At 47.9% G+C, this 25,120-nt stretch overlaps 2 protein-coding genes across 3 annotated transcripts; one reads left to right on the top strand and one right to left on the bottom strand.

Annotated features, from left to right (window-relative positions):
- Positions 1-2,804: 2,804 nt before the first annotated feature.
- Positions 2,805-6,157, top strand: LOC110475783 (granzyme E). Of its 2 annotated transcripts, none has more exons than XM_085562481.1 (5): positions 2,805-2,942; positions 3,862-4,021; positions 5,040-5,181; positions 5,269-5,481; positions 5,874-6,157. In XM_085562481.1, exons 2-5 carry the CDS (start codon positions 3,873-3,875, stop codon positions 6,009-6,011), a joined length of 642 nt encoding a protein of 213 aa, XP_085418607.1. In that variant the 5' UTR covers positions 2,805-2,942; positions 3,862-3,872; the 3' UTR covers positions 6,012-6,157. The 2 variants fall into 2 exon arrangements, with proteins under 2 accessions (XP_085418607.1, XP_085418606.1); XM_085562480.1 differs by lacking the exon at positions 2,805-2,942 and adding an exon at positions 3,561-3,758.
- A 7,797-nt stretch (positions 6,158-13,954) lies between these two features.
- Positions 13,955-25,001, bottom strand: GNA11 (G protein subunit alpha 11). The gene is made up of 7 exons (XM_021540131.4): positions 24,802-25,001; positions 20,622-20,806; positions 19,412-19,566; positions 18,579-18,707; positions 17,256-17,385; positions 16,337-16,490; positions 13,955-14,764 (listed from the first exon to the last, which is right to left on the bottom strand). The coding sequence occupies exons 1-7, from the start codon at positions 24,935-24,937 to the stop codon at positions 14,574-14,576; spliced, it is 1,080 nt and encodes a 359-aa protein (XP_021395806.1). The 5' UTR covers positions 24,938-25,001; the 3' UTR covers positions 13,955-14,573.
- Between the last annotated feature and the right edge of the window lie 119 nt (positions 25,002-25,120).

The following is a 25,120-nucleotide window of genomic DNA, read 5'->3' as shown; positions in this document are numbered from 1 at the left end:
CACCTGAGAGGCTGCTGGGACAGCAGCAATCACAGCTCTGCACCCTGCAGGCTCAGAAACAAGAGCTGGGCTTGTCCTTCCTGGGCTCACAGGGATGATGAGTGTGCTGCGAGGAGAAAAACTGCCAGGCAGCGATGGGAAAATGATGGGCACACACTCCCTTCACCAAATTCCCGGGCTGCCACCCTCCTGGGAGCACAGGCAGCAGGGCTGAGGGGCATCAGCAGTGCCAGGACTCCAAAGGGTTGTTCTCAGAGTAAAAGCTGCTCCCTCTCAGGTGTTGTGTGGGAATCCAGAGCTTCCCTCTGGCTGCCCTGGGACCCTGGCAGGGCTCAGGAACCCCCCTGGACAGAGCCCCCAGAGACACTGGCTGTGATCTCTGGCCATGGAAAAGAGTTTTCAATCTTACAGGATGAATTACAGGCTCTGAGTGTTTGATATCAGTAATAATTAAGTGTGGCACAGGTGCAAAAGTAAAATTTTAGGATTCTAGATGAGGGGTCCAAAGGGGACAAGATGGAGGAAATTGGGTGTGCCTTGTCCTTTTTCTCCTTCTTCATGCCCTCCATGTCTCACTGTGGTGTTGGCATTTTTCTGTTTGTTCAGGCTGGGGACACACTGTCCAACGTAGGTGACAGATATTGGCACGTTCTTGTAAATCCAGCCCAGGGAGTTTCTGGTATTTAATGTTTGTAAAATCCCACTGAGGGCAGAGCCCCACACGCTGCCCTGCAGGACAGAGCTGGGCAGGGCAGCAGAACATGTGAGAGATCAACAGAATAAACAACCTGGAAACCAGCACAGACCAATTCTGGCTTCTGCTTTGGCAGGGGGCTGACAGACAGAGACTTTCCACAATCTCAGAACCATCAATACCTCAGATCCCGACAGTACTTGATCCTGGGGCACACCAGGCTGATCCTCCATCCCTCTGAGCTTCACTGGGTGGAGGGGGCTGGACTTGCTGTGGGCTGCTCCCTTGGGTGTAGGCAGGCGGCTGTTGGGACACCAGGCTCAGGGCTTTAGGATCCTGGAGAGGAGGCACACCCCAAATCCCAGTGTCACACACCCCAAATCCCAGTGTCACACACCCCAATCCCAGTGTCACACATCCCAATCCCAGTGTCACACACCCCAAATCCCAGTGCCACACACCCACAGCATCCAGCTTTGCCTGTTGCCAGCAGCCAGGATCCATCCCCGTTTCTGCAGCGTGTCCTGGGGAGAAACACAGCAAGGCTTGAACTGCAGGGTTGGTGAAGGATTCACAATTCCTCCTCTCCTCCCTGGTGGCTGCAGGGCCCAGCTGGGGCTGGAGAAGACAAGGAGCACTCCTGGCTGCTGGGGAGCAGCTTGGCACATCCTCACCCCTGGCAGAGGCTGCTCTAGTGGGAGCCCAAACCTCTCCCTTCAGCTGGATGATGCCCAAGGATAAGCTCTCCCCACAAAGGATGCTGTTTGCAGACAGCTCCTGCACCAGAGTCTTGTCACACTCTGACATGAAATAACTAGATGTAAAAGGAAAGAAAAATAACTCAAAAAAGCTACCTTTGCTTTCTGACTCCACTATATATGCGACAGCAAAAATGACAGTGGATTGGAGGGTGAAACTGCCACCACTCCAACCACGCTGGCAAACCAACAGTCCATCAATTCTCTCCACCCACAAAAAGAAATACAAAACAATCGTTATTTACATAAAGCATGTGTAAGAAAGCTCAGTTAAAATATGTAAATATTAAAAAGCATAAGAACTTTTAGAAGATTTTTTAAACTTTCAAAATAACAAGGCAACAGAGTTTGAACTTCCTTCCATGGCCTGCACCAGGCTGCTCCCTCAGCCCTCATCTCCTTCATTCCAGCTCTTTTCTGGTGGCATCTCTTGAGTACAGAGGGAGCCAAGAGTTCCCAGGAAGAGATGATGGGGACAGAGATTAAATAAAATAATAAAATAATAAAAAAAATTCAATCACCAACCTTTATTCAATATATTACTACATTTATAAAATACAATTCAACAACAAAATAAATCATATTTTGTAATTTATAATTTTGGGCTGGGATGAAGGAGACCTTGCAGAGCTCTGGTCTGTCAGGTGGGAGCTTGCTCTGCCTCTTAGCTGGGCAGATTCACTGATATATTCACAACCACACTTCCAAAATTTTTCACCAAAAAATACTATAACTAATACTCTTATCACTAGCATTACCTTAGCAATTCCTAGCCACAAACAACAAACTATCTTATCACATCAATTTTACCATCAAAATATTCAAAATTTACAACACCAATTTAACCTTAATAACAATAATACTCATTCAATTATTACTACATATCCTAACAAAAAAAAAAAAAAAAAAAAATCTACAATTAGAGGTCCAACAATTAGCTCTGGTGAATGAGTACAGAAGTCCCTGGCAGGGGTGAGGATGTCTGTGATGTCAGGAGGAAGCTGAGTTGGTTTGTGGTGGGAAAAACCAGCGGGGGAATTTTAAATACACGAAAACTTCTGCAGTCCAGGGGAAAGGAGCTCTCATGGCTTTTCCCATGGAAAAGAGGAGGAAGAGGAAGGAGGTTTTCACAGCCTGGCCTGGATTTCTGCTCCCAAATCCATGTTCTTTCCTGGGATGGAGGGAAACTGAGTCACGTGTGCCTCCAGCACCCGAGCAGGCCTGGGGAAGCTGAGAAGGGTCCACGCTTGGGCTGCTGCTCACAGCTGCTATCGCCTCAGAAATCTGCAAGTGAACAGCCTGCAGCTGCTTATCTGTGCACTGAGAATCTTTGTCACGTCAGGGCTTTCCTTGAAGCTCCAGCTGCTGCAGGCTTTGCACGAGAATGGTAAATTGTAGCTGAAAATTGGGGTTTACCCAGTTGGCTCTGGAGGCAGAGGGGAAAGCAGATTTACTGGCAGCAAGGAAGCGTCGGCCCCGTTTCGTCACAGGTGAGCTGTGTGTGTCCCAGGTTTGCTCTTGCTGTAAAATCCCGGAATGGTTTGGGCTGGAAGGGCCCTTAGGGATCATCTCATCCCACCCCTGCCATGGCAGGGACACTTCCCACCATCCCAGGCTGTCCCAAGCCCTGTCCTGGGCACTGCCAGGGATAGAGGAGCAGCCTCGGCTGCTCTGGGAAATCCATCCCAGCCCCTCCCTGCCCTCCAAGGGAAGGATTTACTCCCAGTATCATCAGTGCCATGTAATAAACACATTCATGGCCATTTTTGCTCCACTAGCTACTGAGGGAGGGCAGGAGGGTCCTCACCGGCCCCTGCACGGCCTTTGGAGCTGATGTATCAGGTGAAAGAAATCTTGTTCATGTGGGGCTCGTGATAAAAATCAAGAGGGTTTGCAAGGGTAGAAGATGCAATGGAAGAACTCGCTGAAAGTCAGAGGTGAGGGTGGGTGCATTGCCCACACCTTCCAGAACAAACCTGAAGTTCTAAAATTGGCTCTGGGTTTAGAAGGACATCAGATTTCTGAGATCAGACCCCTGATGGAGGTGGGTTGATGCCCAAAAGCCAAGACTGCCTGAAATCCCCTCTCACATTGCTGAGATGTGCAACTTGTGGAGAGATTCTTCAGATGAGTCTGACTTCTGTGGTTTCCTGGAGTCTGGTGTGGGGCTATAAAACCTTGCTGGGAGCAGGATGAGACCCCAGAGGCAGCCTCACCTCTCAGGGATCCACAGAAGGCCGTGATGGAGCTCCTGCTGCCCCTCCTGCTGCCCCTCCTGCTGGTGATGTGCCCCCCAGCCAGCAGCAGTAAGTAGGGTGGGCTGGAGGAGAGGAGAGGAGAGGGTTGGGGAAGGATGAATCTCAGCCTGGGCCCTCCAAAAACCTCATCCCCAGCTCCCATCCATTGCAGATTGTCCCTGGATGTGGAGGGAGAGAGGAGGAGAAGCCAAGGCAACCTCCAGGATATACCCCACACCCTACGTGGCTTTTCTGCTGGGGAAGGACAACCAGTCCTGTGGAGGCTTCCTGGTGGCTCCTGGCTGGGTGATGACAGCAGCTCAGTGCCTCGTGTAAGTCTTTGCTGTGTCCACAGAGCAGTGCAGAGAGGTGCCTGCCCCACCAGGGCCTGGGGAACGTCTCCTCCGTGGAGGGCTCACAGGGAGTCACTGCAGGCAGGGCAGGCTCTTCCCTGGGGCAGGGCACGGCCTGGGGACAGCTCTGAGCCCCATCTCCCTCCCCAGCCCGCCCTCAGATATTTACCCTGATTGTTTTCCCCTCCATGAGTCATTTTCTTTTTCCCAGATGTCAACAATGGGAGGTCAGGGTGGCTCCTTCCCTTGCTGGCACTGACCCGCTGTCAGGCTTCGTCCTTTCTGCCACCAGCTTGTTTGCTGGCAGAGTTATTTCCTATGAAATAGATTACTGTGAATATTCCAGCTGCTTGCCCAGCCCTTTTCCACCCCTCCAGCTGGGGTATGGATGGGCAGGAAGATTTTTGCAGGTGTGCACAGCTCTGGGTGTGGCTCCCACACAGCTCGGGGCTGACAGCTCTGCCCTGTGCCAGTGCCAGGCTCAGGGCCAGTCCCACACCTGGCAGCAGAAGGGAGGAGCCTGGAGGCCTGAGCCTCACCTGGGAGATTGGGAGGGACTCCTGCACACACCCAAGGTCCTTTCCAATTTTCCTGAGGCAGCACTTTCTGCAGGTGATGTAGAGGATAGAGAAATATCCTGATTTAGAAACCCCTGGACTTCCATGGGGAGGTGAAGCCCAGAACAAGAGAGAAGCAGAATTGGATCCAATGTGCCCAGCTTGAGGTGTGGAGATGAAGGAGACCTTGCAGAGCTCTGGTCTGTCAGGTGGGATCTTGCTCTGCCTCTTAGCTGGGCAGATTCACTGGCAGAGCTCCTTGCTCCCTCCATTCTTCTTAAAAAGTGCTGGTGAATAGATTTTGTGCATAGGGGATACAAATATACTTTGCATTGTGTAACTGCATTCTGCTGGCCATGCCCTGGGAGATGAGCCTCGGTGCTCCCAGGCAATGTAAGACAGGGACAAGCTGGTGACACCCCTGTGCTTGATTTCACCAGGCACAAACCTCTGACTGTCATCCTGGGAGCCCAGGGGCTGCAAGGGGCAGAGGAGAGCATGCAAATCTTCCAGGTCAAGGAGTACCACAGCCACCCAGACTTCAAGAGCCCTAAGAAGGGCAACGACATCCTCCTGCTGAAGGTAACCCGGCTGACGTGCAGGGCTGAGGAGGGCTCCGTGCATTTCAGGGCCAACACTCATCCCTGTGGTTTCTGTCCCCTTGCCCAGCTGAACGGCAATGCCACCAGCAATGGGCAGGTCAGGCCCATTTCCTTTGAGAAATCCAAAGTTCGGGGTGGCACCGAGTGCAGCGTGGCCGGCTGGGGCAACAGGACAGCCACTGTGACCATCATCAAGCAAAGGGACTGCCTCAGCCACTACCCAGGGCTGGCTGAAAACTTGGTCTGTGGCCGCAGCAAATCCTCCGTGGTGCCCATGAAGGTCAGTCTGCTCAGGGAGGAGGAGGAGGAGGAGGAGGAGGAGGAGGGGGAGGTTTTAGCCAGGGGCAAAGCACAAGGAGAAGAGGATCCTTGTTCCCATGGCACAGGGGTTCCAGCACAGGGGGATAATGGTTTGTCCAGGGGGGTTCACCCTGAATCTCACTGTTGGTGTGAGTGTGTTTTGTAGAAATAAAGCTGCAGTGTTCCCCCGGCTGGGTCCCAAACAAAGCTGTCACCAGCCCCCTGTGGAGGCAGAGTTATCCCATCCACTGCAAGCCCAGGCTTCTGCTGGGGAAACCCTGCCCTGCTCTTTGCAGCCTCTCTTCCTTGCAGAGGCACTCCTTCCCTGGAGTTCCCATCAGCCAGCACTGATCCCTCTCCTCCTTTCCACAGGGTGATGCTGGGGATCCTCTGGTCTGCAACAACAAAGCCTTTGGCATCTTCTCCTACAGGCACAACAACTGGCCTGGCTTCTACACCCACATTGCTCCTTACCTCCCCTGGGTCCACAGCGTCATGAAGTCCTCGTGACCCTGCTCCCCCTGCACCGGGCTCAGCCTCCAGAGCCCCGTCCTCACCAGCTTTCCTTTCCTTTCTCCTGGGAAACATCTGCCACTGCTCCCCGTGGATGTGGCAAGGACTCCTCTGTAACGGAGGCGGTGGCCTGGCTGGGTTTGTCCCCTCTGCACGCTGGGCTCCTTCGCTGCTGCCCCGACCCTGCCCTTGCGGCTGCAGGACAGCCCCAGAGAGGTGCCAGCAGCTGAGGGCACGTCTGGAACCCTCAGGGCAAGGCTGCACAGGGAGATCAGAGGGATCCAAAGAGCAGCCTGTCGTTTGTGGCATGTCTGGCTGGCCTCTGCCCAAGCCCTGGGCTGCAGCGTTGCCCAGGCTCCAAGGAGGACACTTCCAGTTCCTGCTTCACTGCTGCTGTCCCTGCCTCTGAAACCTGCTGCCTCCTTGCTCCCCTCTTCTGTAGCTCCAGTGTTGTAAGAACACATAAAAACAATAAATCTCATTAGCATTTGAAAGCCTTTTTCCTGGTGCTATTTGGATTTCTCTGGGCCACTGGCTCCGTCCTGAACAGCTCTGGAGAAAGCTGAATCCCAAGCTGGAGGTTTGGAAATGGCCTCCATTTTCTGCCCTCTGAACCTCCAGAAGAGATGTCCAGCCTGGATTTCAGGGCAGAGGCTCTCCTCACCCCCTCCAGGGACCTCCGAGCTGGTCCTTGGGGGGGATTTCCTCTCTCCATCACATTCTCTCCCCCATGGGCCCCTCTCAGTTCTATCCCATCCCACCCCTGGCTGCCATTCCACACAAAACCAGCATCTTCCCCCCAGTGCATTTCTGTCACTCCCACTGTTCATCGAGGCACTCTGAGTCATCTTTTCAGTGAAGCTGGCAGCAAACCACACAGTCCCACCACAGCCTGACAGTCAGTAAATATTTTATTTCTACGTGTTGTGGTTTAGGACAAAAATATAAACCCCTGTCTTTTCTACAATAGAGCTTAAAAATATTGCAACCTGAGGAAATTAATCTGGAGATTTGGCAAGAGACCCAGCAAGAGGAGCTCAAACACTTCCGTCAGATGTTTAGGATTTCATTTACAAAAACACATTTCTGGGGAGTGTTTGCCTTTCCTTATGCTCACCTCTGCCCAAAGGGGACTTGTCAGAGGCCATTCCAACATCTGTGGCAGCACTGGATAAAAAACACAAGGACAAAGATGTGAAGACTCCAAATATTTTCCAAACCTTATAATTCAAAATGTCTAAAAGTCCCCAGGTCACTCACCTGCCTAAGAGAAGCTGCAGCTGAGCAGCGTTATCAGTGGTTTTTGCTGTGGGTGATGTTGCACAAGGAAAGCACCTCCAGCACATTTCTGCTGCGTTTGCCATGCCCAGAGTGCCCTCTTTGGGTTGGCAACAGGGTGTGTTCTTCAAGGTTCTGTCTCTAAACAACTTCCAAACTGAGCCAATAAAATTTACCTTGTGCAGTTTGGAAGCAAATTCATGGCTGAGCTGAGGAGAGGCACCTCTTTGCCCCAGGGTTCTTTACATCGTTTAATCTGCTCTGAATCAAGGGTTGCAAAGGTGACATTGAGCAGAGATTTCTTTTCTGTTGAGGCTGCCAAATGCTGCCCAGAAGAATTTCCCAGCTCTCATCCTGTGCAAAGAGCCTGTCACCTCTTGGGGAGCTGGAGACCAAAGGCCTGAGTCATTGGGAGGGAACCAGCAGAGCAGGAGAGACCTGTCTTTGGGGAGCTCCATTAAAAAATCCATTTATTTCCATGGCCAGGAGCTACAGATCCTCACCTGAGATGACAGCAGGAGCAGCTCCAGGAGCAGAGCACAGGACAAAGAACAGCCCTGGGCAGCAGCTGAGCTCCTGACAAGCCACATCCTCACCCAGCTCAGCAGCTGGGGTTACCCAGAAGCTCCACACGGCCCAAATGTGGAGTCTTTGTCACAGTCCAGCCACAAAAACTCTTCAAAAGCCATGAGTTCTCCACCCACGGTGGTGGAGATGGTACAAAAATTGCTTGTGGAGGTCAGGAAATAAAAAAAATTGCTTCCTGGCCAGGCTGCATGGCAGGAGATAAAGCAGCTTGAGGACAATTATACCAAACTGGTATCACTGGGAGAGCACACAGGAAAGAGCTCGGGGTAGGACAAGCCCTGGCTGAGCCCAGGGCTCAAGAAGCTCTTGACAGAAATGTTCCAACAGCAGCTGCCATTCCACAGGCCAAGCTGCTCCTGAGCTGCACATCAGCTTCAGAGCCCTGTGTGGGATCAGGGTAACAGGGGAGAAACCTGAGGCACAGGAGGAAGGCTTTATATTTCTGTTTTATAAATTCCACATGACATTTTACTCTTATGCTGGACAGATCCTTCCCTCTCTTCCCCAGGGGCAAAGGGAATGCTCAAAAGAAAGAGCTTCCTCCTGCTGGGAGGATGATGGTTGTCCGAGGACAAGGCAAATCCCAAACTCTCTCTTCTTTGCCCTTTTCTTGAACATGGGATGTTTTTTAATATGAACATTTATTACTTTCATGTCTGCTTTACCCATGTGCACAACCCCAAGGACCTGCTTTGCCCTTGGCAGGGACATCAGTGGCCAGGTTTAAAGTGATTTGCAGCACTGCCACAAGCCCAGTCCCTGGGCCAGCTCACCTTATCAGGACACTCCCCTGGCCCACAGCCCAGCCCTGGCAGCCCTTTTTACCCAGTCCCTCCCTCTGGAACAGGCTGGAGGCCAAAGGAATTCTCCAGGCAGTGGAGGTGGCCTCATGACACAGCCTCCCATGTTCCCAGGACCTCTCCTTGTAGGAGGAGCTGAGAGCTTCTGGCCCCAGCTGTGGAGCTGGAGGTGAGGAGGAACCCTGTGCTGCTGGGAAAGCTTTTTCCAGCCCAGGCTGATGCTTCAGGCTTGAGTTTTTATAATTTTCAGATTCTGTGCTGCTTTAGTGTGTGGGTCTGGGCCTCAAAGTAGGGGATGCTGAGCTCTCTGCACAGAGCAGAAGAGAAAACAATTCCTGCTCCAGCTGGGGACCAAGGACAAATGATCCAAATCTCAGCCCAAGAGCACAAACACCGTGGAATGAAGAGAGAAAATAAGGATGGGACTTCTTAAAGCTGGATTTAGGCAATGAACTCCAATATGCAAATGGAGCAGAACTTATAAAAGTGAGAGACCCCATGAGCAATCGTGCATTTTGTGACCATTTTGGGTTGTGCTGCCCAAGCTGGATCTATTTGAGGCCTCCTGATAAATCCCTGCTTTATTCTTTAGCTGTTCTAGGTCAGCCTTCACAAGGCATCAGGGCTGGAGTGGTCCTTGGGAAAGCAGCAAGTGTGAGCCTGCTGCTCGTGGGCTGCTGCCAACAGCTGCCTCCTTCCCTGGGCTGCTCCAGGGACAGCCCCATGCACACCTGGAGGCTGCAAAAGGCCAAAACACCAGGTCTTTACAGCCAGCTGGAAATCCTGGGTGTTAAAGGCTTCATCTTTTTCCTTGGAGAGCCTCAACTTGCTGCTTTGCTTTATTTAAACACAGCACGTTTGGCTCTTTGCAGAGAACAGCACAAGACGTGACTGAGGAGACAACACTGACTCTGCTCCCCAGCTGGTGAGGGGACAGAGCCTCTGAGAAAAGAAACAAAAACTCATTCAAAACTAAAAAAGGGACAATTTAAGTCCTTTGACAGTGCTCTGGCCACCACACCACTGTTCCCTTCCTGGTGGGAGCCAACAAAATGTTTCAGGCTGCCCAGGAGCTGCAGCTTCACCTGTGAGAAGTGACCTTGGAGGGAGCAGAACATCCTCAGTTGCAGCTTCCTGAAAACACAGGAAACCTTTACATAGAGGAAATTGGCCATCTCTACCCACTCCCAGCTGATTTAATGCAACATTCCTGGAGAATGAGCCCAGAGAAAAGGAATTAAGCTCTATAAACTCCATCTCAGGAAATCTCTTTGTGGAAGTTTTCACGGTCATCCAGCCCTGGACTCCTTCAGGGATGATTTTAAGCCATGTTTCATATTTCAGTCCACGTTTCTAAGAGACAAGACTGGAAGCAGTTCTGGTCCCACCAACATTCCTGCTATTGGCAACAGATATCCTGCTTGGAATTGTGCCTGCAGCGGGCTGAGACCACGGCAAGAGGCAGCAGCAAACATCAACTTCCCTCAGCAATCCTACCCCAGAATCCTGGAAAACTTCAAATCAAGATGTCACCATTGCACCCCTGCACCTTAAACCCCCAGTCAGACTCTGCTCACATTTCAGAATTAATGGTACAGTGTATTATATATAATTATGGCCTATTATGCCTTTTATTTACAAAAACATGCTTTGTTTCCATGCCTCAGAATCTTGATTTTCTGACAGGAGGCAGAGCTGCAGATCCCACAGGGTACCAAGGAGGAAGAGAAGAAACACACACACACAATCACCACGGCTTTTAGGAACAAAATTTATTCCAATTTCAAACAGAGAGTTTATTTCAGGAGAAAGATATGAAAATCAATTTCCATCAGATATTTCTGTAATAAGCGTGTTGCCCAGCAGTCAGAGTGGGATCATTCCAAGAAACAATCACACTCCTGGACTGGAATGAGACAGTTTGGAGTCTGAATAGATCCTGACACTGGGCATCTTATTCAGAAACTCCTTTACCCTACCCTCTTCCCTCCCCGCCCCCCAACACGCACAACAATACATGCATTGCAAATGACAAGGTTTAAAAACAGCATTTTATATAGTATTCTTTTTAAATAGGATAATGTTTAAATTGTCTTAAATCAGGATCCTATAATATACAAGTATAACCAAATAATTTCCACCACATTGGCACTTGTAAAGAGTCTCTGGCACTACTAAAGAAGGGGCATTGGCACAAACCATACTCTTAAAAAACTGGGTGCTGCATAACACACTTTATCTCTGCTGGACTCTAACGACCTGGGCTCTGTACAGGACAATACAATGGTCAGCACACTCCGGAAGTAATTTTTTTTTTGCCTTTTTGTTTTGGTTTTTTTTTGTTGTTGTTTTTTTTAAATTATTTTTTTGTCTTTTTTTTTTTTTTTTTTTAAACCAATAAAACACATGAAGAAAAACCATAGTTGAACGCAAGGCCAACATTGCTAGGAAGCAACAACAAGAGACCAAAGAATCCAACTCGAGGAGAAGGGGGAGGCAGGAAGGGCAGGAGCTGACACGCTGCAGCTGGAAGGGGCTTTTGCTCACCAGATAGCCAATCCACATGGAATGGTGCAAGGAAAAGGGATGGTCCTCTGCTCACTGACTTCAAGTTTCAAACTAGTTCCAAGTAGGTTGGTTTCTTCAACAGAACAAAGATTAAAAAGTGCACAAGGAGCAGAGGTTAGCAAGGAGAGCAACTCCTCAGACTCTGGATTCCCTGCAACAACCCAATTTTACCTCTCTTCTGAAAGTCACTCAACCTGCAGAGAATTCTGACAGGTTTCACTTTCAGCAAGGTTGATACAGGCAAATTTGGTTTTAAGGTTTGGCACTTTTGCTAGGGCAGGCATTTGCCAGCCAACAGAGACAGGAGCCAGTTCTGCAGGAACACTTCACTGGCCAAGCTGGAGGCACACAAGCAGCTGCTCACTAAGGAAAGCACGTGCTAACACTGGTATCTTCTCACACATGATACAGTCACAGACAACTCCAGGTGACGTGTACAGGTCTGACCCGTTCCTACCCCAGTCCAGGAGGAGGTTTCAGTACTCAGCTGAGCACCCTCCCTCCCCTGAGCCACTTCTCAGGCCCACAGCCACCCCAAGCAGGTGCCCCACAAGGTACAGCACATTCCCTAAATCCTTGTGCCCACAGCCTCCCACAGTTGCCTGCCACCATGCAGAGTCACTCTGCAAGAGACAGATGCCATGATCCCTCCTCCTGTGCCAGGGCAGCAGCTCTTCAAGAAAGGGGAAGGTACAAAACAAGACGAAAAAAGTTTCTGATTCAAGTGGAAGTACCACCATCATTCACCTTGGAAAAGAGAAACTTCTGGGAAGTTATTTTCCAAGAACCTGTGTATCTCAGTGCCAGGCTCATTGCTGGCAACAGCTGTAGTGTGAACCATTTACAAAAGGATCACAGAAGCAGAAGAGGTTGGTGCTGCCATCTGCTTCAGAGGAACAGCACTTAGAATACATGAAGATGATTATAAATTCCTCTTTATAAGACAATTTCTACAAACTGGATCATTTTGGCATAAAGATGAAAAAAAAAAAAAAAAAAAGCAGTAAAATTGATGCAAAGCTGTCTGACACATGGGAATCCCTCCTCATTCCTCCCAAGGGTTTAAATGCAGTCCAGAGCATGGCTAGTCTAAAGAGATGCTATGTTTCCCTCAGCATCACCACTCAGACTGGCTCTTCAACTGTTGGTCCCATGGCTACTGTTCCAACTTGAGCTCTGTAATCACCTGGAGCAGAGCTTGCTTTGCTCTGTAGTGCTCTGAGCACACAGAGGCTTCGCTCAGCTACTCTGGAAAATGAGGGACCTATCAACAGAATTATTCAAAATTATGTCCCTCCATAGTTTAGTGTTCTAGATCAAAGCATCTTAAGCATCTCAGACAGTTAGATTTACTCTTACAACGTTGTGCAAAACACTGATGTAGTGCTCTGTCTACAAAAGAGACAAAATATCAACAGCCCCCTTCAACAGTGCAGCTCGTTTAGTCTTTTTTCTACTGGCAGCCTTCAAGGGGGCAATCTGGTCGATCCAGAGAATTTGGACCCAATGCTACTTGTTGGAATTGAAACAGAAGCATCAGTGATGGCTGACTGACACACGTCCAGACGTGGGTCACACCTCCTGCTTCCCACTCTCTCTCTCCCTGCCTTGCCAATGCATTTCTTTCTCCCAGGCTGGCAGCAGCCCTTCAGCACCTTGACTTGCCTCAGCTCCTGCAAAATAAAGCTCTCCTATGTGCAAAGGCTTCATCTCCTCCTGCTCAGTGGAGATTCAGGTGGCATCCAGAATCCAGAACTACTTCCACTCTGCCTTCCAGCTAGTGCTGCTGCCTCTCTCCTCCTCTCCTGCTGCACCAATGCAGCAAGGGCAGGGCTCTCTGGGTTCTGCAGCAGCCACTGCCAACAATTAACCACTGCCAACAATTAACCACTGCTGACATAACGACCACAGGCACCCTGCAGCAAGGAAGTGTGCAAGTCTTCCAAAGAGGATCCCATACTCCTCCAAGGAGGGACACAGCAGCGTGTGCCTCAGGGGAATGCATAAACAGGAGAGACAGAACTGCTGCTCCCTCCAAGAGCTATCCTCAAGCTGCCCGAGTAAGAATCCTAGCAGAGCCTGTCACCCTCCAGCTCTGGTCCTCTCAAACTCTGCAAGCTGGACAAGGCTGAGGAATTCTTACTAAGTCATTCACACACTGGCACAAAATGCAATAGAACAAGGCTTGATTGCTATTAGGCAGCAAAAAAAGACCTAGAGGATGGCACAAGACTAAGGTTTTCAATCCAGGCAAAGTCTGATATTGGAATGCCACAATCACTCAGTGTGCTTTTGGTAACTGCTGCATAGAGAGGTTGCACATTGATGTCAAAAACTCTACCCAAAAAACAGTTCCTCTCTGCAGACTGAGCCTTGTGCGCACACAGCCACGCGCTTGTGGTGTGGGTGGGATGTGTTTGTGTGTGTGGGGAAAAAAAAAAAGCAATAAAAATGAAATAAAAAAAGAACAATTACAGTCAGGCACTTCCCCAGGCTCAGCAGCTATTGCTCCAAGAGCTTCCATCATTTGTAGTCCATGAACAAAATACAGCAACACATAGCAAACTATGTATAGAACATCAATAATTTAAAAAAAAAATCACAGTCTCCATACCTTTTATAATTGATAACAAAAAATTACTCAGAACATATAAAGAATGGAAAAGTGATGGCTTTTTTTTTGTTGTTTTGTTTGTTTGTTTTGCCTTTTTCTTTTTTTTTTTTTTTTTTTGCACAAAAGTTGGAGAGCAATCGCTCCTCCCCAACATTTCATCACAGTGAACCATGGAGCGTGTCCTGGGGAAGGGAAAGAAGGAGGGGAAGGAAGCAGGATTAGCAAATTATACCAGAGGCACCCTATAGCACAAGGCAAAGGGACCAGTAGCATTCTGCACTCCCACAGTCCAGTGAATTCACAATCTCAGCTGGAAAGTGTTGGGGATTTTTGTTTTTCTCTACATATACCACGGGAATGAAAGGGCGGGGGAAAAAAAAGTGGCTTAGCAACAAAGGAAAGATCAAGATGAGGCTGCCTTAGCTGCTTGGCAAAAATTAAGAAGTAAGCAAGGTGCTGAAGAAATGAGGCATATCCCCGTTAACTGTGACATAAAAGCAATTTGTTAAAAATATGAAATCAACTACTCTGTGGACAGAGACATGAGACTCCAGGATAACACCGAGCACTTGCCACTCCACAGATCAGACAATTTGCAATCATTACATCATCAAAAATTAAAACTTTTTTTTTTTTCCTGTCATATTTAAAATTTCATTTTTTTGTCTTTTCTTCACAAAGAAGCCTCTCAAGGGGCCAGAGCAGAACAGGTCAAACCAGGTTGTACTCCTTCAGGTTGAGCTGTAGGATGGTGTCCTTGACAGCTGCAAAGACGAAACGGATGTTTTCTGTGTCTGTGGCACATGTGAAATGGGAATAGATGATTTTATCACTGTCGGGATTTAAATCCACAAACATCTTGAGGATGAACTCACGGGCTGCCTGTGCATCCCTCTGTGGGCCTGCAGCAAACAGAGACACCAGTGAATGGATTCACTCCCATGCATCCCCCACATCCAGCAGCACTTCTTTCCTATGGGTTACAGAGCTCTAAAGAAGAAATTAAGATCATTTATGGGATCAAAGTTCCAAGAGCTGAAGTGTCTCGTGCTTTTCAGCTGTCTAACCAAATCCCACAAGGGCACTGGGCACTTTGCAGACACTGATGGGTCAGTTCAGACCCTGCTTTGGAATTCACACCTTGGAACAACCCAGGGTGGGAGCATCCACTGGGAAACAGTGGCAGATGCTGGACAGACACCACTAAATGCTCTCCCATGGAAATAGGGTGTACATTTCTTCCTAATATACAGGTGGATCTCACAGGCTGAAAGACACAAGTGTGTATTTTAGAAACAAGGGTTATTGCCAGTCAAAATGCAGTCAGTCTGATCCAGCTGGTCACCTCACAGGAGCTAAAAATGGGAATTTTGGCTAGTTTTTAATTCACATTGCTGACAGGTCCCCAGAAAATAGTAACCTACTGCAATTCCTTTCACAGGACTGCTGTTGTTGCATGGCAAACCTCATCTCTTGAGAGGACATCTGATGGGCAACCTCCCACTTACAGGCCATGCAGCATCCTTGAAGGAGCTACTTGTAGGAAGAAATGGAAGTACATGACACCCCTGGAAGCTGGGATCTGCCTCCAGCTGTTGAAGACCCATTTGAAGTCTGGAACCCAACAAACTCCATCCCCTGTTTGGGAAGCAGCTCTTCAGGCAATCCCAGCCTGCTGGAAAAACTTGGTGTTCCCACCAGAGCTCCAAGCAGGAACTCCAGATGTGGGAGGACACACCAAGAGCAATTTCATTGGTCCTCTAAAAGATGAAAGCTGTTTGCAAGATGGTAATTCTTCCTTTACCTCATATTTTTTAAGCAAATAATTACAGAATTAATACATGAGAGCATGGCAAGAAATGATCTCATTCTCCACCACTTTGATTTTATTTTCAGCCCTGTACAGATGTGTTACCAGCCAGCTTTAAAAGCACTCAGCTGAAGAGCCTGAAATAATATTTTGGTTAAGGAATTTTGTTTCAGATGGGAAATTCTCTGTTTCGCATAGATATTATTTTCCCACAACAGCAGATGGCACGCTAATAAGAATTTCAAGCTGCAGGAAGATTTTTTAGCACCATCATTTAAACAATTTGGGTGTTTGACCAGTTGGTTTCTCAAAACAAAGACTCAAGTCACCTCTTGACTAGAGGATTAAAAGGTTCAGAATACCAGTAAACTACCATGGGTATGAAACTAGTTTTATGTATAAATTAGACTTCCATTGTGCATTTTATACATATTGGAGGGGGCAATTCTTCATCTAGGAGAGGCTCATTATTTGATCATCCTATCAGATTCCACTTGTCTATGCATGATTAAGATATTTTTGTGATATTTTCTTATTGCTGTAGGCATTCTTTCTCCAATTAATGCTTTCTCCACTTCTAGATCTGAGTGTTCTTTAAAAAACAAGTAAGTTTTAACCCAATTATCCCCATCCCATCAAGTGCTCCCTCTTAAAAGCCACTCACCATCAAACTCTGGGAAATAGTCAACAAGGTGGGAATACAGGATCTTGTCTTCCAACAAATCTTTCTTGTTGAGAAAGAGGATAACAGAAGAGTTTTGGAACCATGGATAAGTGATAATGGTTCGAAAGAGAGCTTTACTCTCTTCCATCCGGTTCTGAAATCAAAAAAAGAAAGCCCTGTTTTCACAGAGGAGCACTAAAATGCCTTTCTGCTGCCTGCACATGCACTCAGATCTGTAGTAATTCAGCTTCTCAAAACATTATACACAAAATACTTTGGCCCAGGTAGATTCTGGTTCAAGCTGGATCAGTAAATGGAAAGGAAATGCAAAATCTGAGGGACTCAAGCTTCATTTATTTGCCAAGCCTTTCACACCAAAAGACTTAAAAGTCATTTTATGCTTTAACAGTCATGTGAGAGGACTGTCCAATGATACTTTGTGAGCGTATTTTGTCTACTACAAAAAGAGCAACAATTGTTATCTAATAGCATGCTTTTGATCTATTAGCAAGTGCCAAAATTCAGATTTGCACCTTCAAGGAGTGCAGTCACCACCTCACAAGACAGCAAAACCTAAAGTAACTCAGTGCAGGAAGGGGAAGGGGTGTTTTGGGAGCACTTGTACAGTGCCCTCCATGGCACAAGGGAGTCTGCAACTTCAGGTAATTTCATTTTTCACTTGTCCAGATGATTTGAATGCCCTCTGCCTTCTCCATCCTCAGGGACATCATGACCCATGGAAGCCCATGTTCCTTTTGCAACAAGAACTGAAGGTCAAAACCACTAACAGTAGCTAATCCAACTTGGCACCAAGCACCTGGGTACCAGCCTTCAAGAAACTACAAAGACACTCCTCCCTCTTTTCCTTTCTTCCTCCTCTCCTTCCTCCCTCCTGCAGAGTTCCCATTCTTTGGCTCACCTCGTTATCTGATTCCACCAGAACTTGGTCATATTCACTAAGTGCTACTAAAAACATGATGGAAGTCACATTTTCAAAGCAATGGATCCACTTCCTTCGTTCTGATCTTTGACCTCCAACATCCACCATTCTAAGAAAGAGAAGTACATTGAGTATCACAAGGGTAGCTGCAGTTCTCTGAATGCAAAGGACCAGCAAATAATGAGAATTAATTTGGTTCTTTACCATTCCAGTTAACCTGGCACAGGGATGTGACAGTATCTGCCTGTGACAGTATCTGCCTGTTAATAAAACCAGCAAGTTTACAAAATACCTCATTCCAGAAATACAGCAAACTGAAAGAATGGCCACAAGTGAGTGATGCCAAATTCACCCTTTACCATTTTTGTTGCATTCTGCTCTGGTTTGCTCAGCAGCAGCCCTGAGTCTGAAAAGACAAGTCCTTCAAAACTGTGCTCTGTCACATGAGCAAACTATTTTTATTTTTAATTAAAGCACCTGCTTGCCTCAAAGCTTCTCCCCCACCCAAATCTTTCTTTAGTTGTTACACTTTTGTTGGAATGTGCTGTTTAACAGTCACACACTTCAGCCTCTCAGTTTCAAGTCCCACCTGTACAGTACACTGAAGTTATTTTGGCACTCGCCTCAAGTGCCACACGTGGTTCACCTTTGATAAAATCCTACACCTACTCCCCAGGTCAGCAAAATAGAACAGGGAGAGGAGACTTCTGCATTTCATAACTAAGTGGTTTCAGAGAGGGGATGCAGGTTCTTTTACTCCTCCCTGGCAATGCCACACTGGTTAGGAAGGGCAAAGAGCACCCAAGCACCAGAGAGCAGCACAGGAATATTGCAGAGTTCAGCCTGGTCATGCCAGGCTGAGGTGCTGGCTTAAGCCTGCAAAGACCCTCTGCTGCTGCAGCAGCACAGGCAGCAAGGTTTGGTGCCACCCTGAGAGCACAAGGTAGGCACAGAAAACCAGCTCTCAAAATGCTGGGTACAGGGAAGCATTTCTGCACAAAAAATGTCAGCCCTTGGTGGCTTCAGCTCTCAACACATCCCTCAGCTGCCTCACAAGCCACAATTTCAGCAGGGCAATCCTTCCCAAGAAGGACAATGAGTTTGAAGTGTCACTGATTCAAAAGCAGGTTGAGTTTTGAATTTTGAATTTTCTGACAGCCAAAACATCAGACCACTCCAATTAGAGCAGCACCCATCACACATCCACTCAAACCATCTGGACACACAAACCACAACTTTTCCTTCCTGAAAGCATCTCCCTGCTGCCCCAGCTCAGCTGTAACATGAAGACACCTCCAGTACCTGAAGATAATATTCTCTAGGTCAAAGGGGTACTCTATGATCCCGGTTGTAGGGACTCTAACCCGTAGCACATCTTGCTGAGTTGGTAGATATCCTGGGGTGGCAATACGATCCACATCGCTGAGATAGCTGCAAGCAGGACAGTGGAAAAAAATAACAAAGGAAAAGGGAAAAACTACCTTAGGTTGCAGCACATAAAGATACACACGTACAAACTGCTACATGAAGTCTTTCTGTAGAGTAATGAGAAAGGCAGAAGTTGTCTGAATGATTTTAAATGTGGTGTGGAAAACTAACAGAAAATGTTTTTGGGGAACAGTAATTCGCCAGCCAGACCCCTTGGAGGATAAACAGATACACTAAAAACAACTTTATCAACCCTGAATAGGAGTGGGGAAGACAATCTTTACTACAGAGGAAGTTTAACCACAGCACATGCTTTATGTTTCAGGATCAAGTCTCATCTGAGGTTTTCTACTTATAAATGTAGAAACATCCTCTGTACATTACCAAACTTAATGGATTTATAATTAATAAAAACTGAGTGACACATCCACATCAGCCAAAGGCAAACTTGGTGAGAAAGAGCAGCACTCCTGCTGCCCAGGAGCCAGGATCAATAAAGATGGAATAATGTGGAGATCCTGGCCTCAGGTATATCCTGAAGCAGATGTATGAACACCCTTCAACATCCACCAGAACACCTCAGACTCTCAGGAAAAGCAACAAATGATAGGGAAATAAACTCTGGACTTTAATAAATAAAATGTGGACAGGTATAATTTATTAGAGCATCACTCCCACCACAAGCATGCCAGTGATTGAACACTTACTATTTAGCTGAGTCAGAAAGTTGATATTCTCTTCTCCTGTCATAACACTCTTGTATTCCAGGGTCATTCCACAATGTTTTAATTGCACTTACATATGGCTGCTCAAATGTCATGACCTTTTCTACATCCACTTCTCGGATCAGCACTGCATTGGCCTGGAGATTGAAAAGAAGAAGATGAAAATAAAGTAAAAAAAAAAAAAAAAAAACAAAAAAACAACTCCAAAACTGGGGGCATAAAAGCACCCACCCTACAATGGGTAAGCAAAGGAAGGACTCCAGTAACTACCACAGCCTGTGGTGTCTGTGAGGTGATTATCCACACCTAGGGGCTTCTGCCAATACCCCCAATAAATAAAAACCAAAGGGAAGTTCTGCATAAGTTATAGCAAGCAAAAGCTGGCAGATTTTATTTCTCAGAACCCCTCCACCATGCCTCACATAAAGCACAGGCAAAGCTTTCTCACACTCTGCCTATTCTCACCACAGACAGGAAAGGGGCACCATCTAATCCCTACAAACAATTATTCAAAATCAGCTCCAAGACACTGTGTGATAGGTCAGATAAAACACAACTTCAAAATGTTAAAGATACTAAGCATTAAAAAAGCAAAATATGCTAAAAAAAAAAAAATCTATTTTCCTGGCATGCCCTCACTCTCAACTGTCCTCCCCCTCAAAAAGAGAAAATAATTTAGATCAGATATATCTAAAATTAATTCCTGGTTGCAAAATTAGTATGTTTCTGTGGTTGAGACCAAAATTCTTTAAGAAAGCTACTGACCAAGGGTACAAACCTATCAGAAAAACAGAAGGATTGCAGAAACAGGGGTAACTACCAGCACAGGTCTGTGTCTTTTGAGTCCAGCATGTATTTTGCCAGCTTCAAGTTCCAATAAGAAGGGCAACACACAAAAAGAAAATGCCAAAAACAAATTTAACAACCCTGAATCCTTGAAATGAGTAAAAATACCACCCCTCCTATATCCCAATCCCTTGCTCCCACCACTCCCTAGGCACACCAGTGCACCAACCATGCAGAGTTGCTCTATCCTTTAACACAACCAAGTAAAAGGAGTTCAGCATCAAAAAAATGTCATAAATAGTTTATAGAAAAGAGTTCAGGGAGGTTGCAATGCAGAAAGACACAAAGAAACAAAAACTCAAAATCCTCACTGACTAAAGATATGTGCAAAAACTGACAAACTTACCTTGTTCTGTTCATATTTGTACAGAATCTTCAGGGTTTCCATGGCTCTTATCATAGACTGCATGGCAGTGAAGATGTTTTGGTACACCAGCTTGGTGAAGCCTTTTTTGTCCTCTTCAGAGTAGCCTGAGCCATGAATTATACGCATTTGCTTAATGAACGTGCTTTTCCCACTCTCCCCAGTGCCTACAGGATGCAAGAGAGGGAGTTAGGAACCACCAGCAGCAAAGCCCACGACAGATGAAAGCTCCTATCACCACACCCAAGCACACACCGCTCCCAACTCCCTTTTTGTCACTTCCCAGACGGGTAAAAGACAGCTTGGATTGTTCATCTCTGCTACGAAGCCAGCAGCATGGAAGGAAGACACCTTGTCCTTTACAGCAGCCTTCAAAAGTCGCTCTGGTACTTATTCCAAATCTCACGTTACAGCCACTCCCACACGTCCTGCGTCAAGAGGCCCTTGCCCGTCACACCTGACCTATTCCCAGATACTCCAGCAAGATGCTACAACCAGCCAGGAAGGGCCAGGAAAGTGCTACAGCCCCAGCAGTGAATGGCCAGGAGAAGCCCAGTAAACAGCAAAGTTTGTTTTGTTCTAATTTGGCACCAAACGTTCTTTGCCTTATACACGCCGTGTCTTTTCATAGGAAAGAACCAAACACAACAGGGGAAAAAAAAAAATGAATCAACTCTAAAGGAGAAGGGAGCTCAAGAAACTCTTTGCTTATCCATGTGAACAGCCCGGGCAGCACGTGTGCCTTGTGTCCCGGAGGTTTGCTCCTCAGGGCTGAGCCCACAGCCCTGCCTGTGGCAGGATTGCTGCGCTCCTGCTCTGGATGCGAGGGAGTTAAAAATGGCGTCTGGCAGGGAGAGCAGAGTAGGCCACTGCTCCAGCTGTCGGTGCCGTGCCTGGGTCCCCACGGGCTGCAGCCTGCTCAGCAAGGCCACTGCTTCCTTCTCTTCCTTCTTTTTCAGGTTTTACTGCCGGGCTGGGAGCAGATGGGAGGGCAGGACACGGCGCAGGGCAGCGCTTCCTGCACCGTCACTCGGGCAGGTCCTTCCACTCCTACATTTATGGCCCCACAGGAGTGTCACTCAGCATGTGAAGGCCACCAGATGATACCAAAGGACAGTGGGAACTTTCTAACAGGGGAAAAAAACGCCATCAGACGGCATCCAAGCAGTTACAGAGCCTTGCTAAATTCACAATTCAACTGGGTGACATGGCCCCGTGCACACAGTCCTTTGTGGAGGGGACACCCAGGCCAGGTCTCACCTGGGATGAGCTCACCTCCACATTTCAGCAGCCTAAATGGACAGCACTATGTCTCTGTGGAGTGCTTTTGTTCAATCTTCTAAAATTTGCTATCATTATGCAGGATATTGATAAAAAACTCACACCTCTCTAACACAGTGGCCCAGCTCACCTGACTAGAGAGACCAAAAACTCAAAATATATCATGTCAGTGATACAAATCCTTTTGACCTGGAGTTAAAATGCTGGCAGAGCCCTGGCTCTCTCCACAGGCACCACCAGATCCTCCTCACACCAGGGGAGAGATGGATTCAGACAGGATCTCATTCATCCCAGTACACAATTAATACTCGCATGTAGCTACTCAGTTACTCATTTTATCTTGGTAGGCTAAAAGGCAAACAAATAAAAATGCTCAGATAAAAGCAACAAGCACCTAACTAGAAGCAGAATGCTCGAAATGAACAGGAAGAACTGACAGAAATCACGTCAGCACAGCCAGAAATTAACACTGTAGACATTATCAATATGCAGCAAACTATCTCCATCTTGAACACAAAGGTGCACCCTAAGTGGGGAAAAAACTGGAAACTGAGATCTTTTGTGGTTTCTGTCAGTGTGGTGAGAAATACTTCCTTGTCTTTTACCACAGTGACCAAAACTGAGAAAAAAAAAAAAAAGGTGGTGCTTCAAAGCATTTCAACAATGAAAATGTAAGAGAAACCTCAGCACCAGACCTTGGCTTGCTTCAGGATTTAAGAGTTCAAACACAGATTCTTCCTATCACTCCATCATCACTGCCCTTTTTTGGTTTGAGGGTTGGTTTTGGTTATTGGTGGTGGGTTCTTGGTTTGGTTTTGGGATTTTTTAAGTTGTCTTTTGCTTTCCCTGAGGCACAGCACTACACCAGCAGGTTACAAGCTCTGGTGGGCAAGATCTACAACTCTCAGGGCGCAAAATCCTTTTTTAATATGACAGGAGATAATCTGAATTCACCACTTCATCTGCCAACTCGTGAAAGCAGCGGAGTTTACAGTAACTTCCTAATGATCCCCTAGTAAATACACTGCTCAGTCAACAGTAACCCATGCTTAATCACAAGTAATTTTGTACAAAATATCCTCCCCATCCAGTAAAAAGACAAATTACTACCTTGTACCAGATGGCAATGTCCAACACCTTGAATTTCTTATTAACAGGTTCATCATTGATTAGTACTGTTATTCCTCACCTCAATTTTCTGGTTAAGGCTTCAACAAAGTAACTGTCACCAGATGTAGTGACAGGAAAAATTTAACCGTTTCTACAAGGTGGAAACTCCCTCCTCACACTCAAAATTTTGGAGATTTTGGGAAAGCCCTCTCACTAAGTCAATCATTAATCCTTGTGAATATAAGAACTCCATAGAACAGGAGCAACACGGAAGATATCCCTGCAAGCAGGGAGAGAGAACACAGGTCACCTGTGCCAGCTGAAGGTGGGCAACGTGCTGTGTCCAGTGACAAGCATCCTGCAAAAATTGTCTACACCTAGGAGTGCTGCTTATCCAACAATAACCACCTTCTATATGCTTTTTTTAGTCTAATGCTGAATCTGTATCTTTTAGAAAAGCAGAAAGGATTCTTGAGCAATTTGAATTATTTCTAAAGTGAAATATTTAGATCCAGTGGGATCTTCTTAACCCAGATCTATCCTATAGCGACAACCTATTTTGACACAGCTGCTTCTGTGGGACTGCTTTTAGGGAAGCATGAGAGTGAGGGACACCTTCCCTCCTCTCCAAGAAGCCTCACAGAAACTGCCACAGCATCTCCAAAGAGCAGAAATGTGAAGCCCTCGATTTTAGCTTTCACACAAAGAACAGCAATCCATTAATTGTGAAGGATTCAGGGTGAGAAGGAAAGCCCTGGGGTTTACTTGGCACCAGTGGGGGTACTGGAGCCTCCAAGGGGCTGGGCACACACAGCCTCTCCCCACTTCTGCAAATAGTTTTTTTTTTTTTTAAACAAGGGTTAGCCTCCTTCTTCATCTGGACCTTAATGGCTTGTCAACAGATCCATCAGGTCTGCTTCAGATTTCATCTCAAGATAATACAGTATTCAAGACACAAAGCAGGATCTATCTGACACACAAGCGGTGCTAAATCACAGCATGCATGAAAACCGAAACTGAAGTTTAAATTTGGGGGCTATCTAGGGAAGAACATCAAACTCACTGCTGAAGGAGGAGGCACATGCCTGCGAGTCTCAGTTTGCAGCCGATTTCCCATCCCTGTAAACTCATCTGAACACGGCACAGTTACCCATCAGCACAGGGAACACTCCTGTTCCCACCCGGAGACCTAGATTCCTGGGCTGCACAGGTGATCTGCACCTCTGAACAGCGCGGGCATCTCCTCAGCCAGCGCACAACTCCGCATTCCACTGCCTCGTCCCCCTCCAGAGCCAGCACGCCGCGCTCCCAGCCCCGCTGCCTCTCCAGCTCCTGCCCCAGGGGAAACTCCGTGCTTCAGGAGCTGCAGGCCCGTTTTTCCACACACGTCCACCGACAATCCTGAAAAGCACCAACTCCACCAGCGGATTGCCACACGCTAACCCAGGCCAGCACACTCCCCGAGAATCGTTTCCTCCACACAAATTTCACGCGCCCCCGTGCGTGCCCGCCTTCCCCACCAGGAATTTCAGCCACTTAGTTCCTGGTTGTGTCAAAACCCATTTTGACAGCGAACGCATCACAAAATCAAACAAAGGGCAGCCAATGAGGCGGCCGCCCCGCACGGCTCGGGAGCGGCCGCGAGCGCCGGGCTCAGGCGGGGATGGCTCCCGCCGCTTCCCCGCCACACCCGCTCCCCGCCCGGCCCGGCCGCCGGACCCGCGGAGCGCCGGGCCGGGCCCCGCGGCCGGAGCGGCGGCGCGCTCCTCACCCAGCAGCAGCAGCTTCAGCTCGCGGCGCGCGTCGCGCTTGTCCCTCCGCAGCTGCTTCTCGATCTCGGCGTTGATGCGCTTCGACTCCTTCACCTCGTCGCTCAGGCAACAGGCCATCATGGACTCCAGAGTCATGGTCGCGTCGCGGCCGGGACGCCCCCGCCCACCCCCCCACCCCCCCGGCACCGACCACCGTTCTCCGCACGGCCGGGAGCCCGGCCCGGCCCGGTCCCGCGTCCCGCGCCCCCTTCCCTCCCCACCCTCCCGCCCTGCGCGGCGCCGGCCCGGCCCGGCCTCGCCCCGGCCCCGAGTGCTGCG

The sequence above is a fragment of the Lonchura striata genome, chromosome 28, assembly GCF_050655825.1.
Source record: "Lonchura striata isolate lonStrDom1 chromosome 28, ASM5065582v1, whole genome shotgun sequence".
Classification (NCBI taxonomy): Eukaryota; Metazoa; Chordata; class Aves; order Passeriformes; family Estrildidae; genus Lonchura; species Lonchura striata.
This window is presented reverse-complemented; position numbering and strand designations above follow the sequence as displayed.

What these genes read in the sequence shown, in the direction of transcription:
- LOC110475783 (XM_085562480.1), top strand. Translation starts at nt 3,695, where the DNA reads ATGGAGCTCCTGCTGCCCCTCCTGCTGCCCCTCCTGCTGGTGATGTGC. An exon ending in ACGACATCCTCCTGCTGAAG is followed by an intron (nt 5,182 to 5,268) that starts GTAACCCGGCTG and finishes CCCCTTGCCCAG; the next exon opens with CTGAACGGCAATGCCACCAG. An exon ending in CCTCCGTGGTGCCCATGAAG is followed by an intron (nt 5,482 to 5,873) that starts GTCAGTCTGCTC and finishes TCCTTTCCACAG; the next exon opens with GGTGATGCTGGGGATCCTCT.
- GNA11 (XM_021540131.4), bottom strand. Translation starts at nt 24,937, where the DNA reads ATGACTCTGGAGTCCATGATGGCCTGTTGCCTGAGCGACGAGGTGAAG. An exon ending in ACAAATATGAACAGAACAAG is followed by an intron (nt 19,567 to 20,621) that starts GTAAGTTTGTCA and finishes TTCAATCTCCAG; the next exon opens with GCCAATGCAGTGCTGATCCG. An exon ending in CTTTCTGACTCAGCTAAATA is followed by an intron (nt 18,708 to 19,411) that starts GTAAGTGTTCAA and finishes TCCTGCTTGCAG; the next exon opens with CTATCTCAGCGATGTGGATC.